This window comes from Microcaecilia unicolor, chromosome 12 (genome assembly GCF_901765095.1).
Source record: "Microcaecilia unicolor chromosome 12, aMicUni1.1, whole genome shotgun sequence".
NCBI lineage: Eukaryota > Metazoa > Chordata > Amphibia > Gymnophiona > Siphonopidae > Microcaecilia > Microcaecilia unicolor.
In genome coordinates, this window is record NC_044042.1 from 23320453 (window position 1) to 23338809 (window position 18357).

The 18357-nt window shown below is 41.2% G+C and overlaps 1 protein-coding gene across 6 annotated transcripts in view; it reads left to right on the forward strand.

Moving 5' to 3' along the window:
* Nucleotides 1-2575, forward strand: part of PPP1R12B (protein phosphatase 1 regulatory subunit 12B) — a 219397-nt gene extending 216822 nt beyond the window's left edge. For all 6 annotated transcript variants that reach the window (XM_030220573.1, XM_030220570.1, XM_030220572.1 and 3 more), the window contains one exon: nt 1349-2575. In XM_030220573.1, the coding sequence (XP_030076433.1) occupies nt 1349-1435 (87 nt within the window). In that variant the 3' untranslated portion in view covers nt 1436-2575. The remainder of the gene's footprint in view (nt 1-1348) is intronic.
* Nucleotides 2576-18357: the final 15782 nt, after the last annotated feature.

Below are 18357 nucleotides of genomic sequence, written 5' to 3' on the forward strand. Positions count from 1 at the left end.
CTTAAATTTGTTCTGTTTTTATTATAATTTTTACTAATATACTTTTATGTTTATTGGCAGTATTGTTATTGAAGACCCTGACATAGCCCTGGTTAGGGCGAAACATAGCCTTTTCGGGCTTTTATTTTATTTGCCTAATACTTTTTTATGTGAATAAATTGATCTTTTTTGAATTACATCTGTGTGATCTGCTCCTTTGTGCTCAAGCTTTGTATATCCACATCACTGGATTTAGATACAGTGAAGAGCAAATATTAAAACCCCTCTTGCACAGGAGTTTGAGTTGCTCCAGGCCTGCCTTTGAGTTTACGTATACCTGAGGCTTGGGGCAAGTTCTTTTTTTTTTTTTTTATCTTTGAACTGTAAAAGACATTTCACATGTTCTGCTGCACCAATTAAGCTCAGCAAAACATGGAATGCTTCAAACTGCATTGCATGGGAAGTCTTAAAATAATTCTTGTATGAGAGCATGGGGCCATCTCTGTGGCCTAGTTCAGCATGTCACTTTACTACCCTACAGCTTCAACTTTGGCTAGTAACCTGCTTCAGGCAGAGACCCTGTAACAATTCAGTTGATGTTGAACAGTGCACATTGGTAACTCTGTGTGATTATTAAATAATAATATGCTGCCAAGAAACTGTGAGGTGTCCTGGGCAAAATTAGGCTGGATAGTTTTTTTCCAGGAACTGTTGTGCTGAATTGTAGCAGTTTATAAGAGGGAATTGGGTGCAATTACTGGCAAAAAGATGTATTAGGGAAGGGACATGGGACTTGGTATACCGCCTTTCTGTGGTTTTTTGCAACTACATTCAAAGCGGTTTACATAGTATATTCAGGTACTTATTTTGTACCAGGGGCAATGGAGGGTTAAGTGACTTGCCAAGAGTCACAAGGAGCTGCAGTGGGAATCAAACTCAGTTCTCCGGGATCAAAGTCCACTGCACTAACCACTAGGCTAATTTTCCTGGTTCAGTTTAAAAAGTATACTGTAGCTTTCCCTGGAGGTGTGTAGTCTGTTTAATAGAGCTGGACAACACGGGATTTCTTGCACACCCGCCCTACTGTTGCTGTCATTCACTGGTCTGCCCAGCTCTGGTTTACCGGCTGTGTGCCTGCTCTCTGGCATGGCAGAAATCCTGGAACTCTGTGGCCACCTTTCTCACTCTCCAGTGGCAAACAGCTAATCAGTTTATATGGCCAATGTCCATCCAAGTTCCTGCCACACAGTGCCTGAGGCTGTTGAGCATGAAAATCCACTCTTCCTGCCTGTGCTTTGCTACCTTCAGAGCTTGTGATAAAAAAATTTTGTAAAGCCAGACTGACTGTCCTTTTTTTGTCTTCCTGCAGGTTCTGACAGATTTGAAGTCGGACAACCAAAGGCTCAAGGATGAGAATGGAGCCCTAATCAGAGTCATCAGCAAACTCTCAAAATAGCCAGCATGAAGGAAGGAAAGAAGTTTCTTTGCACAAGATGCAGGCTTTGCTTCTTCCCCTCAATGCAGAATTCCATTTCAGATGCAGGATGGAAATTGCATCCCATTTTTTTTTTCGTTTTTTTTCCCACTCACAAGTACGTTCCTGCTGCACGCCTCAGACGTCACATTGACAATTTGGCATTTCTTGTAAGGCACCGTGTTGTTGAGAGTTGGAGAACAGGAAGGGGAAAGTATTACAGGGCTAATTCCTGGCTGTCATAAGATTTCAGTTCAGCTGGGGTGTTTTATTTCTCTTCCCATTCCTTGTTTTGCCTGTTCTGTGCTTCTGTGACATTATGATCCAGCGATGGACTACAAATCCCCAGCTTGGTGTGTGGTATTAATGTCAAACTACAGTGACCAGAATCCACTACTCAGAGAGGCAGGATCGGCAGTAACCCCGAAAACAAGAATTACCTACACTGTATTTAATATGTCTGAGGGAACTGGTCTGCAATCCCTAAATCGCTTACCCGTGTGTCTTCCCATGTGAATGAGAAATTGCCAGATCACCTCTCAAATCAGATATACGTTAACTGCTACAGGGAGTTTTTGAACATAATGTTTGTATGAAAAAAAAAAACTGATGCTTAAAACCCCATGTGGATTCAGTTGTGTTTTGAAAGACTTCTAAAAGATGACTGCTTTGCACCAAGGTTTCATTTTAATTTAATTCTGTTCACCTCTCATTGTACTTGTTCTTTTTGCAAGTTTGGGGGTTTTTTCCCCCCTATAGCTGTGTGTCTAGGAGCTCTCTTTGCCATCCTTCTTCCCCCCACCACCCTCTGTGGAGAGTTTCCTGACGTGCCAACACCTGAGCTTCTACATCCCTGCAGTTAACTGGTGGGCATCGTTTCTTGTATAAAGTATTCACATCAGTCAGCTGATATCACCTCCCCTACCCTGCATCCCTTTTGGTCCTTAAGATCTGGTATCTTGACACTGGGATGGTGATTACTTGGTCCTGTTTCAGTTTCTTTTTTGCCACCATTCAGCTGTCTGTCTCATTATGTCCAGAAAAAGAGTTGGCAAGGGGAGGATAGCCAATGAAAAGACTGGTCAAGTGTTCACACTGTCTTATGGGTAAAAATAGCAAAAAAAAAAAAAGTGAGGACTTGTTTCTAAAGCATTTCAGGTAATCAATAGAAATAAAATAAAACATAGAAAGGAAAATAAGATGATACCTTTTTTTATTGGACTAACAATACATTTTTTATTAGCGTTCGAAGGTAGCCCTTCTGATCTGATGAAGAAGGGCTACCTTCGAAAGCTAATCAAAAAATGTATTAAGTTAGTCCAATAAAAAAGGTATCATCTTATTTTCCTTTCTATGTTTTATTTTATTCTGTTTCTATTGATTACCTTTAAAAGTGGACTAACACGGCTACCACATCTCTCTAAAGCATTTCATAAACTGAGTAGGGTGGTGCTAAGTGGTCATATGCTTTGGGTCTTAGAATTGTAATCACTTGCTGTTACGTAATACCCTGTAATAGGCTTCTTTGACCTTACCATGAACCTTCATCTAATCCAGACAGTGTTTGAAAGGCAAGCAAATTCCTTTTCAAGAAATAGGTATTTGAGAAAATATTGTGGTATTGAACGCTGACAACTGAAATCTGCAGGCAATCAATAGAGCAGCTCGAACTCAATCAGCAGCAGTTCAGTTTTGGTGGTGGGACAGTATAGATGACAAACAGGGACAGAAGCAGTGCATATACACACACATGCTGCAAAAAGGTACAGTACAGCCAACCTATGAGTACTGTTCCAACACAAAACAGGTACAGCTCAAGCAGCACAAGACGGATGGGCAGCAGCAGAGTACGCATCACACACACGCTGCCCCTCCTTAGAATAGGTACAGCACAGCAGTAGCAGCTGCCCCCCCCCCCCCCCCCAAGCAGTCTTCCTGTTTCATGTGCACGCGCGCATGCATTCCAACACTCGTTCACTACCCCTCCACAGAACAGAGACAACAGCAGTCCAAGCTTCTATCACAGACTTTGGAATACAATAGAAGCCCAAGGATCAAAATACTCCCAAAAAGTTTGATTTTAAATCATAAAGTTTAATATTTTGTTTTTCAGTCCCATCTAGTTGATGCTTCGTTGAGGTTCTGTCCTCAGGCTTTAAAACTGCCCTCCCATCGGCCAGTGCCTCATGATGTGATGTTCATAAATTGATGATTTGATCAGTGGACATAGCGGTCATGTGATGCTGTCTGACAAATCATAACGCTGGATTTTTATCAGCTGTTTTATAAAGCATGAATCAAAAGAGTGCTTTCAGAAAGGTCCAGTGTAAGTTTGCATACATTTTAGGCAATTAGCTGATACCATTAGTTAAATGCTATTCTATTTCCATTGAATCATCAAAAAAAAATAATTTAGACATTTGCCATCTTATTGCTGTGTGTACTGTGTGAAGGAGATGGTATGGCTATGTCTTATCTGAAAGTCAGGGCAGGCCAAGGTCACATATCTCAGGCGGTCTTGTAAGATAAATGGAGGACACCCAAACTGTTTTTTTAAATACTGATCAAAACATTTGGCTATAGCTTGAACTGTCTCTGTCTTTTTGAGCAGCAAATATAATCTGGGAATAGCTGCCATTTTTTTTAGCCTCTTAAATTGAACTGATGTGCCTAATTTTAATTCATATAAATCACTGCCGTTAACAGTAATGACCACTCTTGTGCTTTGCCACTCACATGAGCCATTGGATCTACTATCCAATGCCCTAAGAGCCTCATTTAAGCAACCTTGTTTCAAACTTCCAAGCCATTTTGAAAGATGGAGACCTTCAGGATTGTTTGGATGGAGAAGGTCTAATGATTAATGCAGGGTAAAAGCACATTAGATTCTGGATTTTACAAAATATTCTAAATTGGCAATTTCAGAATCTTAAACTAGGAGTTTGAAGATGTCCTTCCAGTCTCAGTTTATTGCCTGCCTGTTCTTTCTCCATGTTAACCAGGGAGGTATTTCCAGTCAATGGGTGTAGTGTTCTTCAGTGTGTATTTTCTTGGTAACATTTTCTGTAGGGAGACAGGGAGGAAGGATGGAGAGGAAATGCTCACCCTAACACTTTTTTGGTTTATAATGTTCTATTTCTGTACGTACTACATATCTCAGAATGCTTTGAAGTGGGAGAAATTAACATGGCTGTCTCATTCATTTCATTAGGTTATGCTGTCATAAGGTACTTGGCATCCATACCCACTCTAGTACGGATGGGAAAGCACGTACAGGCTGCTGTCCTGTTTCTCTTGGCTGTTTTGGGTTTCCTGTTGTACGTTTCCCTGTTTGTGTGCTGGGGTAGCTTTCTATTTTCCGATATCTCTTATTTCATCTTCTGACCAGTGTGAGGTGCACATCTCAAGAGTGCTGAAAAGAGAAACTGTCAAAGCTTGAGCTCTTTCATTGTCGGCTCTGGACTTCTTCCTTTAACTGCACACCACTGCCTGCCACCCCCAAATTCACTGCACATTGCTCCAGGCTTGCCCGCCCTATCCCTGTGCTTTATTTTCTCCCAAACAAAATAGCTTTAGATTTTGTTTTGTAGTCCATTACACTTCATTCTGAAATGGAGACATTCTACCTCCACCCTACAAAGAAAAGATCTTTCCACAAATATATTTCTATCCATAAATACAGGTATTGAAAATCATTTGAATGGGGGTCAATTTTCAGTAGGCTACTGAGTTGCAATGAATGTGAGCACATTAATGCACAAACTTTCTAACTAATTTTCAAAGAAAAGTTACTTGAGTAGATTCTTTTTGAAAATGAGCTAGCATAAATTGCATGCATATAAGGGTTGGGTGGACTTTTCACTTGCTAGTTGTACAGGTGACCAAATGGTGTAAAATGGCACATATACATTTGAAAATTGAATGTACACATGCTGTTTATCCCCTCCAAATAGATCCTGTGAGCACCCCCTAGCACAACTGAAAGTATGTACACAATAGCTGACTGTTGACATAGTCAAGTAAAGGAGAACAGTCTTTACACCAGCCAGGTGGCCCAGAGAAATAACTTGGCAAAACAGTCCTCCACAGGGAACCTAGACTAGAGCAAGATGAAACGTGTCATTGATGACATCACATGCAAAAAAAATGGCTCCCTTCGTATTTGCTGAACACAAAATACGCTCTCACCCCATTTCTGCATGGTTATGTGTTGGAGATCTAAATACAATCTTGAGATGAGAATCATTTGGTTCTGATCCTAATATTGGAATTGTCCTTAACCATGAACTTGCTCTTGGCATATGTAGATGGCAGCCATTTTTTTCAAGAGAGGAGATTAGAGAGTATAAGTTCACTGTGCTGTTCTAAACCTCTGTAGTTGCAGTTAGTAGATTTGTTAAATCTAATTGGATTATTGTTGCCCATGACCTGTTGCAGTATTCCATTTCTGTGGTTTAGGGGTGTTTCTCTGCTATAACATCCCATTATGCTGTGGCTCATGTACCATCTTGCAAAGATCTCTGATCTGAGATCATTTAAATAAGTACCTCCTGTGTCTCCCAGTGCTTCAGATGTGATGATCTTTAAAATAGCTGTTGGGGCTACTTTAAAACCTTGGGGGGGAGGGGGGGCTTCTGTGATCACACAGAACAGCAACAACTAGTGGCCAAATTTAGGGTCCACATTATGTTGGCTATATAGCTGAGGTCCATTTATTGCAATGACTAGACGGAGGTGGGCATGGAAATAAATTGGGGGGGAGGAGGAGCCTGCTTTCTCCTTTGTTAGTTGTGATGAAAATTTATAGTTCTGTGCCCAGCAGAAGCTGATGCAGATCAGGCTGGAAGCCCAAACGGACTGGAGGGAAGTATCTGACCAGAAAAAGTGTTGCAGCAAAGCTCATGCATTAAACTAGAACACGTGGCCACATCTGATTTTATAGTCTCTCTTCTGTATCAGTTCATAGAAGAAGTTATATGGATGCGCAGTACTTCCCATTTGAGAGAGCTCAGATGTGGACTATAGCTTCTACAATGCTAGAATAGAATCACAAGATTAGGTTTCCTAACTCGTAGAGTTTTATTAGTTTAGCCTTTATATTGGGACTTTCTAAACCCATCCTTATGACCCCTATCTTCATTTGAGCTTTTACAATCACAGTGAATATCCATTAGAAAAAAGTGCATGTACTGATTTCCAGTATATGCAAATTTATTTTGTGTGTACTGATAGTGTATGTCCTGAAACACAATGCTCTTCTTTTGTGATTGTGTGTGCATATAGTGCTTACATTTGTGGTATACAATTCTGTTAAATGCATACCATGTGTACATACCAGTGGCGTAGCCAAGGGTGGGCTTGTTTGGGTTCAGGCCCACCCTGTAGCAGCATACCTATGATGTGGCTGGCAGGGATCCCCAAGCCCCACCAGCCCAAAACTCCCAACAAGTGTCCCTCCTGCATACCTTGTAAGTAGCAGATCTTCGCCTGCAGTGAGCAGTGACATACATACTGCTCGCACCAGCTCCACTGATGTATTTCTGCCTAGGTGGAAACAGGAAGTTGCAAAGGAGGGAAGGGGTGTGGGGCCAACATGAGCAGTGTGTATTAGTTGCTGCTCGCTGCTGGTGAAAATCTGCTATTTAAAAGGTATACGGGAGAGGGGGGATGTTTGAGAGACCATGTGGCATGCAGGCAAGAGGAGAGACCAAATCACTTGTGGGACTGGGCGAGGTTCTACTGCCCACCCAGAATTGGGTGTCTGGCTACGCCCCTGGTACATACAGTTCTCTGAACTGCTCTTCTGAATCCACCTCATGCCCCTTGCTTGTTCTGACCTTACCTATTCAAATAAAAACCTTCCTCCTCATCACAAGCAATAGCTAAAGCCTGTCATGCGGCTCCATCAGCCGATTAGGTTTTCAGGACACCCTCAATGAATGTGGATAAGGTATATTTTCATGCATTTGAGACCTAGTGCTTGCAAATTAATCTCATTCACCTGAAAAGCTTGACTGGCTCTGGGGTCCCCAGGACAGATTTGGGAAATCCTGACCTACAGAAACTATGACGACATATTCAGAGGAGGAGGGATGTATGTAGAACTATGGTTTAAAGTGAGGAACTTGGGTAATGTGATTTAGCAAGATAAGCTGGACATTATTCCTTGGACTTATAAGTTGCTGTTTGTTAAATATACCTAGTGCCACTGCTGGCTATTTAAAAACATTGTGAGTTTCTATAGCCAACCCCTGGGTCCATTACACTCAGCTGTGTAAATGTCATTTTTTTAAATAGCTGATGCTGTGGGGTGTGTTTTTACCTATATCCTCTTCTGCAGAAGATGATGTGATAAGCCATATCTTACACAAATCCAATATTTCCTCATTTTATGTCAGGCTGTAGTTGTATAGATGTAGTAATATTGGGATGGACACACGCTTGCACTTATGTGCTTAAATGGGTTATGTGTGGTGTGTATGTATATAGGTTTATATATGAAGTGTGTATGTATATATAGTAATTGAACACAGTATGTGTTGTCACATGATAAGTGCTGCTGTTGAGGACTTGGCTAAGTACAGATATATCTCAGATTTTCATTCCAGTTACTGAATGCTCGGTTTCTATAACTTCCTTATTTTAAACGAGGCAGGTGCTGTCATCTGCCTTTTGCCAATTTTGTGTGATCCTTTACGTCAGTAGAATTAATCCAGCCACATCTTTCACTCCCATATATTTCAGGATTGATAAGAAAACAATCCACTTGTTTGTTTTTTAATAAGTGAGTGTGTGTTCAGAGAAGGGGGGAAGGGATTTTGAAGTTCTTGCCTCTTTTCTCGTGAGGCTGAGTTATTCTAGTTGGCAGCTCCTCAGTTCATTGTCATGGAAGTGAGCATGGTATGTCCTGTGGATTCAGTCTCCTTGTGAGCAGTTTTTCTGTGTTCTCAACCACATAAACTTGGGCACCTAAAGCAAGCAAAAGGTTCTTAGTAACTTCAAAGTTGTGCCGTATATGGGGTCTTCATAAAATATTAGGAAGTCCTTTCAGCAACCTCTTAAATATAGTTTGCAATGGTATTCCACTTGTTTCCATTGTTTTTGGAGTTGTAGCAGAATGATATAACTGAATTTCTTGTCAATGGGATAAGATTGATTAGCATTCATTAAATCACAGAGGCAATCATAATAGTTAACAGCCCGTCTGAAAACAGCTTAAGAAAGTCATTTGTATAGCCTGTAAACAGAATACAGAATGGTGTTTAATGGTATATAATTTTAATTTTGATTGGGGAAAGGGAGAGTTTCCTGAATTAAGTTGTGATGTCAGCCCCGGCCTATTGCTTTTGAACAGTGATATGGCATGTGCACATATGTTTGTGTGAAACATAGAATATGGTGACATTAGGATCATGTAGTCTAATTTCATTCTTTGTGCCATGCCATAGACCCCGGTTGATCTATTCTTGGCTGTCCTCGATTTCTTCACAACTAGGAATCCTTTGTGCTTATCCCAGGTTTTCTTGAATTTCTTTTACTGGTTTTGTCGCCATTAGGTGCCATGCTGTGTATCCAATAACCTTTCCTGATGTTGCTCCTGGATGTCTCACCCTAGACAGTCATACCTGTGACATCGTGTTCTAGAGCTTTCTTTTCCCAGTGAAAGGTTTACTTCCTGTGCTCGATTTATACCTTTTGAGGTATTTGAAAGTCTGCCATATCCATTCAGTTCTCTAGGGTATACATATTTTTCTCATCTCCTATGTCTTTTGCTGTTGACCCTGCACCTTAAGCATTTTCTCTGGACCGCTTCTGGCCTGTCTTGTCAGTAACCTGTGCAAGGGCATTAACTTTTTTTTTTTTAATTTTTCCTACTAGTTATGCATTTCCCTATACACACTAGCATCCCTCGGGCACTAACTACTGTCTTGTGTGTAAATATGCTTAAATGTTCTGAAAATAATAGATATAGAATATTGTCCTGCCAGAGGGCTTCACTGCTGAATTTTACAGCAGATCTCATTTTCTTCAAGATAATAAGCTGACTAAGAGAGGTTTTGAATACAGACGTGCCAAAGGAGGGAGCAGGGGAGAGGCCGTGCTAACTTGTTCCGTCTCTACTATACATTACCAAAAGCGTTGAGCAAATGGATTCTGCTCACTATTAGATTATTCTTTGTGATTAAAAAAAAAAAATCCCTTGAGTGTTTTAATGAATGGTATCTGTGGGTAGCAATGTATTACAGTCCAAGGGGAGTACAGAAGAAGATTGGACGTCTTCAGAATTACCGTCTCTGCAATAGTTTTATATACAGCACCATACTTCACAGTAGTCATTGGAATGCAATGTCAAGTTATGCTACTGCACCATTTTTTGCTTCTTGGGATGATCCTGACCAAGGTTGATCTTGAGGTTGAAATGTCTGTCCTTTGCTTGTACGCACCCAGCCTATTTGACAACTTATGAGGGGGAGGTGTTTGAAGCTCCTGTTCAAATGCTTTGGAGACATTTGGGGGGGGAGACTGTAGGAGAAGAAGTAACAGTTTTCACCAAAGGGGAGGGGGCATATATGGTCTCTTGGAGAGAGAGAATTGAGAACTGTATATTAACACACAAAGGTGTTCTTTTTCTAAGGCGCACGAACAGATTTAGCACATTCTAGCAATTAGCATGCGCTAAATGTCATACCTGCATGACATTTAGTGTGTGCTAATCGTTAGCATGCCTTAGTAAAAAGATCCTTAAATATTTAATGTATTTAGGTTTTTTATTGCAAAGCACTTTATGGGTTGTGGGTGGGTTATTGCTTTTTTTTTTTTCCAAGAGAAGCATAGAGGTGGAAAAAATCCCAGTCTTGGGAAGAGGCCGGTAAAGGTTTAATGCTCCGCGATATCCTTTCATGGAAATAACAATGCTGTGTGTGCCAGTAGTTAAAATTGATGTTACATTATTGGAAATGAGACCTTTGAGTTGGCTGTGGAATCTTCCATGGGGTGGGTACAACACATCAGGGTTTTTTCCAATGAAAAGTGCATTTTAGGCCCAACTTAACAAATGGCCCTCACTGTCATTGGCTCAGTCCTTTTAATTTATTTTGTTGGTTGACTTCATTTCTGGTACTTTCCAATGTTTAGCTTCCTGTTGAAAATAAACATATACTATAGACCTCCAAAATAATTTCCTGGGCTTAGTGATCCAGCAGAGGAAGCAACAAGTTATTTTTATTTTTTACCAACTGTGTTAAAAATCCTATTTTTACACTGTTAATATTTGCAACATGGAAGGTACCTTAGACTAACCATAGAGCAGTGGTGTTCTCCCTGGACAATAATGTGTTCAATTGCTTTATAACAATTGGCTCCAATGCAGCTTAAAAAATCTCTCACAAAAGGTGGATGCAAAGGGAAATCTTGACCACTACCCCTACCAGCTAAAGCTTTGGAGTCACCTGCAAACCCCATAGGGTCTCTATTTTATAGCACAGGGTCTCTATTTTGTAAAGTCATATAAGCTTTGAGGAGAGTTACTGTACAAGGCTGAGCTCGCTTGCAATGTGGTGGGCAGACGAATGTAATTTTATGCAATATGAGTGGCCTTCCGAACTTCAACATGACTGAGATTTTGTTTTACTGGTGGTTGTTCTATATAGTGTTATTGGAAATGTTATATATTTGAACGTTTGGGAATAATATTCACAATTGTGTGATGCCTGTAAACACAATGGTATTTATAAATGAATAAAACTACAGTGTTTTAATTTGGATTCTGGCTAATTTTTTTTAGCACTTTTAGTAGCAGGTTTTATAAATCAGTAGAAAGAAAATTGGATAACTTCTTTTAATGACCGTTGCTAATATGATGCTTCCTGTTGTGGTCACGCCCTCCTGTGTCAGCGTTTATATGTTTATGTACTGGTTTTCAACCCATTTAAATTTTCTATTTTTTTTTTAATGAATGTTTATTCCACACACGGCACATAAATGTCTATTTCTTCTGTAATTTAGAACAGCCTCTACGTCAGTTCTAAAATACCAATGCAACTTGAGACATCTTGACTCCAACTTCTACATCCTTTCTAAAATGGGGCTGTCCATGTTCATGACTTTGTTGTAGCCACAATCACCCCGATATTCAATGTTGTGACTGGTTAAATAGCACTTAACTGGCTGTCTGCAGATATTCAGCCGGGGATAGCCAGCTATCCCCCACTGAATATCCTCATTTAGCGGCTGTCCACCAATTTTTTTACAGCTGGTATAGTGGCCATATTTGGCCGCATGAAAATGTGGGATATCTTTGGCCGATTTAAAGATAACCATATAAGAATGAATATCGACATAACTGGTTATCTTTAAACCAGATATTCAGTGCCGGTCACCAGAAACTGCCCAGCATTGAATATTTGGGTTCAGCGCCGACCATGGGATAGCCAGTCTAACTCCCGTGGTCTGAATTTCAGCCACAATATCTATAGATTTTCTGGGGTAATTTTATAGACATACAATTACCTATGTATCCTCTCTAAAGTAGGCACCTACTTAGCTTCCTGAATCTGGGTGACCTGTTTAATTGGTATCTAATATGCCAACGATCAGAAGCAAACATGGGCTCTAGAGGCTATTAGCGCCATAACTGCGCCTGCCCAATGATCAAACCATTAGCGCTGCTCCCACAGCAAACCCTACGCCTGCTCGGAGCTGGCATTAGGGTTTGCAGAGCATTGGAGAGGCATGAGGAGTCCTCCAGCATGCATTTGTATGCTTGCACGCCCCCCGCATGCAGGGGGCTGGAGGTCCAGTAGACCTCCAGCCACCCTAACTCCCACCAGATATTTTTCCCTGGTGGTCCAGTGGTCTCCAGCCCCCAACCCCTTCCCTAACACAAGGGCATGGGGGACTGGATGTCCAGTGGTTCTGCGGCCCCCCTAAACACCCCCCTCCGACAGCAACAAAGAAATCCTTGTTGGCCCAGTAGCCAACCCCTCCCTACCACCCGCCCTGGTAGTCTAGTGGCCCCCACTCCCCCCTCCCGCTATCTCAAATGGTGGAGGAGGGAGTAGTATCTCCCTCCTCCTTTGAGCACCGCCTCCAAAATGGCAGTGCACTTCCCCAGCGGTGGTGGGTAGGATAGCATTGGCCACTGGTCCACCAGGGATTTCTTTTTGCTGTTGGGTGGGGGGGCTGAAGATCCACCGGACCTCCAGCCCCCCATGCCTTCATGTCAGGGGGCTTGGGGGCATGAGGACACCAGGGTCTTGCTTTTGGGGGGGGGGGGGTCAAATGGATCTCTGGCTCCTGTGTTTTGACAGTCCAGACCTGTCAAACAACCCTCCCACACTTTTCCCCTATGATCAGAGCTAATAGGTTGCCTAAATTTGCATGCTATTAGCTCTGATCATAAGGGCGTTATTGCCCCATACTGTTCTGGTGCTAATTTTAGAGTGCTGTTTGGAACAGCTTGGGGCTTCCGATCATCGGGGCATAAATGTGGCCACAATGTAGCTCACCCACACTAATGTGAAACGTAAAGATTAATTATGGAAGGAACCTCAGCGGTGGTACTTGACAACCCAGGTTTATGTTATCAAGCTTTACCCACTGACCTCCATATCGATTCCTTTGAATCTACAAACATATTCAAGGTATCTTAATAATTTCACATTTTAAAAGAAATCTTCAAACATTCAGATAAGTCAAGTGTTTGAAGATTTCTTTAAAATGTGAAATTATTAAGATACCTTGAACATGTTTGAAAAGAATTAACGACATTGGTGGGTGAAGCTTGTCGACATAAACCTGGGTTGTCAAATGCCACTGCTGAGGTTCCTTCCATAATTAATCTTTTAAGTTTTACATTAGTGTGGGTGAGCTACATTGTGGTCCTATTTAGATACCAGTTGTATTTTTGAGTACAATACAACACATCTGCCTACTGGGCGCTGTTTATATAATTGTCATATTACCATGGTGGATAGATCTGAATAATGCTGCTGAAAATCCACTGATAGGGTATTTATACAATTAGCAGCAGCTGCTAAATACGCACATCCCTTTGTGTATTAACTCATTTGTATCTTAATGTTTCATACAGAGAAACCAATAGGTCGGTTCATCCCTTACTTCAGCTCTCAGGGCAGTCAGGCTACATTGTTACGTCATGTATCATTTTGAAAGCAACCCTGCTATTGGTTGGCAGTCGTAGTCCTATGAAAATTTATGTTATCAACGGAGGAATGTAGTATTCATAACATTTCTTTGTTAAACTGCAGGGCTGTAATGTTTGCTTCTCAGACTTAGACTTGGTTTTTTTTTTATAACCCAACCAAGTAACTGATTAATTGGTTCTTGAGCGGCAAAATTGCTTAAGGTTTCTTGAAAACCAGTTGGAAGGGTCTGAGGAAAAGGACCTCATGTAGAAGGAAAAGGTTCTCATCTCCGACAGTGATTAGACTCCAAAACACAAAACCTGATGCAAATTTTTGCAAAGGTACACTTGGGTGACCTCTGAACTCTGTTCAGAAAGAACAGGGTGAGCAAGTCTTTCATTGTCTAAACCATCCCCTCCCTAAACTTCAGTTCCACAATATTCTTTTAGTATGGAAAACATTGAGGCAGGGATTGGAAAAATTTGGACAATCTAATAGAGTTCAAGTCTAGGCTTAAAGTCCACCTCTTTGCTACTGCTTTCGACTCCTAACCATGACTCTCTTACTCAACACCCTCACTTATCACCCCTACCACTGCAATTTCCCCACCTTTAGCTGTCTGTTCGCCTGTCCAATTTAGATTGTAAGCTCTGTTGAGCAGGGACTGTCTTTTCATGTTAATTTGTACAGCGCTGCGTAAGTCTAGTAGCGCTACAGAAATGTTTAGTAGTAGTAGTAGACTCAGAACTAAAACTTACCCTCTAGGTATGTACGTACAGCCGGCACCAGCAAAATTTCAGTACTACTATTACTACTACTATTTAGCATTTCTATAGCGCTACAAGGCGTACGCAGCGCTGCACAAACATAGAAGAAAGACAGTCCCTGCTCAAAGAGCTTACAATCTAATAGTAAGTTGTGGAAGTGTTTCCTAGTTCCTCTGTTTCTGATGTGAATGATACAAAAGTTAACGCCTCACCAGAGTGTTCTTAGAGAAGCAGAAGTTGGGGAAACTCTTCCCACCACATATGTGAATTTTTCACGTTTATTTAATTACCAGAGGATTATAGGAAACCGAATAAGTGATACTTAATTTCAGTTGATTTCTTTAATAAGGAGACAAACATATCTTTACAAAAAAAAAAAAAACAGCTTGACAATAGAATTTGACGTAAACAACAGTCAACACGAGGAAAGTCCCTTTTGCTTTTCAAAGCAGAGTCCTATATAGAAAAACATCGCACTGTGGATCTACAACAGGTAATTCCATGGTCCTGAACTTCTGCTCGTTCAGATTGTATGACATAAAAGGAGAATAACAAAGAACGAACAAGGAGGGAGTAGGGAAAATGGGGGTGGGGACTGGGAATAATTAGGAGAGTGGGATGGGAATGATTGGAGAAACCCTCGAGGTCAAACCTGAAGCCTGCAGTAGTGGGCAATTGTCACAGCTAAGTCATAGGAGTCGGCTCCGGGGGTGCCAATAGGTGCTTGAGCACCCCAGTATTGAGCAAGCTCTTTCATTGAATCCAGGGAGGGTTAATTTGTATTCTGTTTGACATCCCCAGTTGTTTTTGAATGTTGGTACCTATAAACCAAGAAGTCTTGTGAAAGCAGTTATAAATGGCAAATGTTGTTATATACCGTAAGCATGAAACCCTGCTGTTTTGATTAGTGACATGACAATCACCAAAATGAAAAAAAAAAAATAATGTAAAACAAAATATTCTGAAGCATTCTGCCACGTGTGTTCGTCCCCCCCCCCCCCTCTCCTCCATAGCCTTTATATTTGCATTAATTCAGCTTAATGTCAGACATCTGAAGGGTAACCTCCGCTCACAGGACAAATCCCTACTCTCAGTACCCTTCTCCACCGCCAACTCCAGGCTCCGCTCATTCTGCCTCGCCTCACCCTATGCTTGGAATAAACTTCCTGAGCCCTTACGCCAAGCCCCCGCCCTACCCATCTTCAAATCCTTGCTCAAAGCCCACCTCTTCAATGTTGCTTTCGGCACCTAACCTTTATACCTTTCAGGAAATCTAGACTGCCCCTATTTGACTGACTGTACATTTGTCCTTTAGATTGTAAGCTCCTTTGAGCAGGGACTGTCCTTCTATGTTAAATTGTACAGCGCTGCGTAACCCTAGTAGCGCTTTAGAAATGTCAAGTAGTAGTAGTAGTAAAGAAATAGCAAGTTACAGAGTTGTTTGGTTGTCCTTATGCCCTGCATAGACAGGTCAAGCACATAGAGAAAAGAGATGTTATATCATAGAAAATGACCATGAGTCACCATCCAGTCCCCACTACTCACCCTGTGACCTTGAGTGTCAGAATAATTTCCTGTGGCTTGTCCCAGGGCAGCTCTCCGCTCATTAAGAACATTTGTCTTAGCTCTGGGTCTCTAATTTCTCGCTCATGCTCGCTTTCATAAGAATGATTTGTGTGTGTCTAAAATGTAGTTAAGTTGAGGGAGAACCACAGCTTCATAGTTCTGGATATTCCCTAAAGTTATAGTGGAATTAATGGCTTGCATTTGTTTTTCTAGCTTGGTGCCACCCTGTAATGGTAGAATTTTCCCCCCAAACATAAAAATTAACGTTGGGCTATAGAGTGACTCAACTATACCTGCAGTCCTGTTTTTCATATCTGAAATGCTTAAGGATCTCAAAGTGACACAAGTACATGTGGCATGCCTGAGTCAAAATTTACATTAACTTGCCTGGTGTGTGAGGGAGTTAGAAATGCAACATTAGCTTGTACATGTGAGTTGGGTCCTATATAAATCGTGTCTCTAAGGGAGTTATATAATAAGATGACTGATGGAAATCCAAAAAGGTACTGGCTTTATAAAGGCAATATAGACAACCTATGTAGGATCCTAGAATCTGCTTCTGTTGCATGTAAGTCCTGTCCTGCCAATTTACACCGGCTCCAGAGTTGATGGAAATGTATACATGCTCATGTGTTTTATAAAATATGTGGGTGCATTGCAACTCTGCCCCTGCCCAAACTATCCCCCCAGGAGCGCCTACAACTAGCAAGCTTTAGATGTGTGCTGACTCATCACTGTATGTATTTATATGCATATATAGCACAGGGTCATTATCTAAAAGGCCTTTCCTGCATATTAAACAGCCAATAAATGTATAAAGGCCTTTCTGCATATATCTTCTAAATGTACTTTTTGCTATATAGAGTTATAGATAATGATATCAAATTGTTAGCACATAGAGCATCGTATCTATCTAGGACTTCCACTTGGCTTCACGTTATAAGAACAAAAGAGTAGCCATACTGGGTTAGACCAATGGTCCATCTAGCCCAGTATCCTGTTTTCCAAACAGTGGCCAAGCCAGGTCACAAGTACCTGGCAGAAACCCAAATTGTGGCAACATTCCATACTAAAAATTCCAGGGCAAGCAGTTGCTTCCCCATGTAGGTCTCAATAGCAGAGTATAGACTTTTCCTCCAGGAATTTGTTCAAACCTTTTTTTAAACCCAGATACGCTAACCACTGTTACCACATCCTCCGGCAAAGAGTTCCTAGGCTTGCAAAAGAGAGTGAAAATAAAGATAATTCCATTATCCCTAGTGGAGGCTGTCTTTCTCCATGGCCAGAAAGACTTTGAGTGATTGGGTAAATGTGACTGTGGCTAGGGGCCTGCATAACTTCCAGCCCCTATCTCAAGGGTGACATCTTCTAGCATTGGTTTCCATCCACTTCCGTGCATCTGTATCCTTTTCTTAAAATTAGACTAAGTACTTAATGTGAAATAGTCTAACTTGTTATTAGATTGTAAGCTCTTTGAGCAGGGACTGTCTTTCTTCTATGTTTGTGCAGCGCTGCGTATGTCCTGTAGCGCTATAGAAATGCTAAATAGTAGTAGTAGTATTCAGTAGAGCTGATGATTTGTAACTGTGAACAAGGATATGGTATGGCTCAAAGGGATCTTTAGAGGGATCACTAACCTAATGCTTATTTTGAGGGATCCCTCCTCCCCTCCAAAGCTGATATTTGTCCAGCCTTAATTTAGGGAGGAGGAAGTTGGTAACCTTTAAGACCTTTGAACTGATATAATAGTATTTGGTAATCCATCAACCACTGCCTTCCCCAAGAAAAGACTGACAGAACACCCTCCTCTTTCATGCAGTCAGCCATTCCTCAATTCCCCACCCCAGTTCATCTTTTTGAAGCTAGATAAACCACTCAAGTCACTGTCTCACAGTCCCCTCTACTTGCTGAATCCAGAACCAGCCCAGGAAGCTCATCTGCTTCAGTGAGGGAGGGGAGAAAATGAAGACTCTCGGAAAGGGGAAAGACAGGTGTGGTGGTCTGAAATTCTGGTATGGTGAGGAAGGAGTCAGTTTTGGTAGGGATGTCAAGTTGGCAACCCTAATCTATTGCACAGGAACAGATGACATTTTGGGGAGGAGAAAATGTGGATGAAATGCACACTTTAAATAAAACTTATTAAAAGACTTGTAAATAAAAGTTATTTTTGATTTTAAATAAATCATTGCTTATTTTCCACTGCACTTCCAAACTGACCTCTTTGTTTCCACCATTACTTAAGAACATCACAAGAAGTTGTTTTCCCCATCTTTCTAGGGATGGGGTGGTTCATTTTTCAAGTTTTTGGACAGTTTATATGATAAGGGAAGGAAGATCAGGCCAAAAATATCACACTTTGATTCCATATATGCAAAACAGGTAGAGTATATTTGGAGTGTGAAGATGAAAATCAATTATCAAGCTC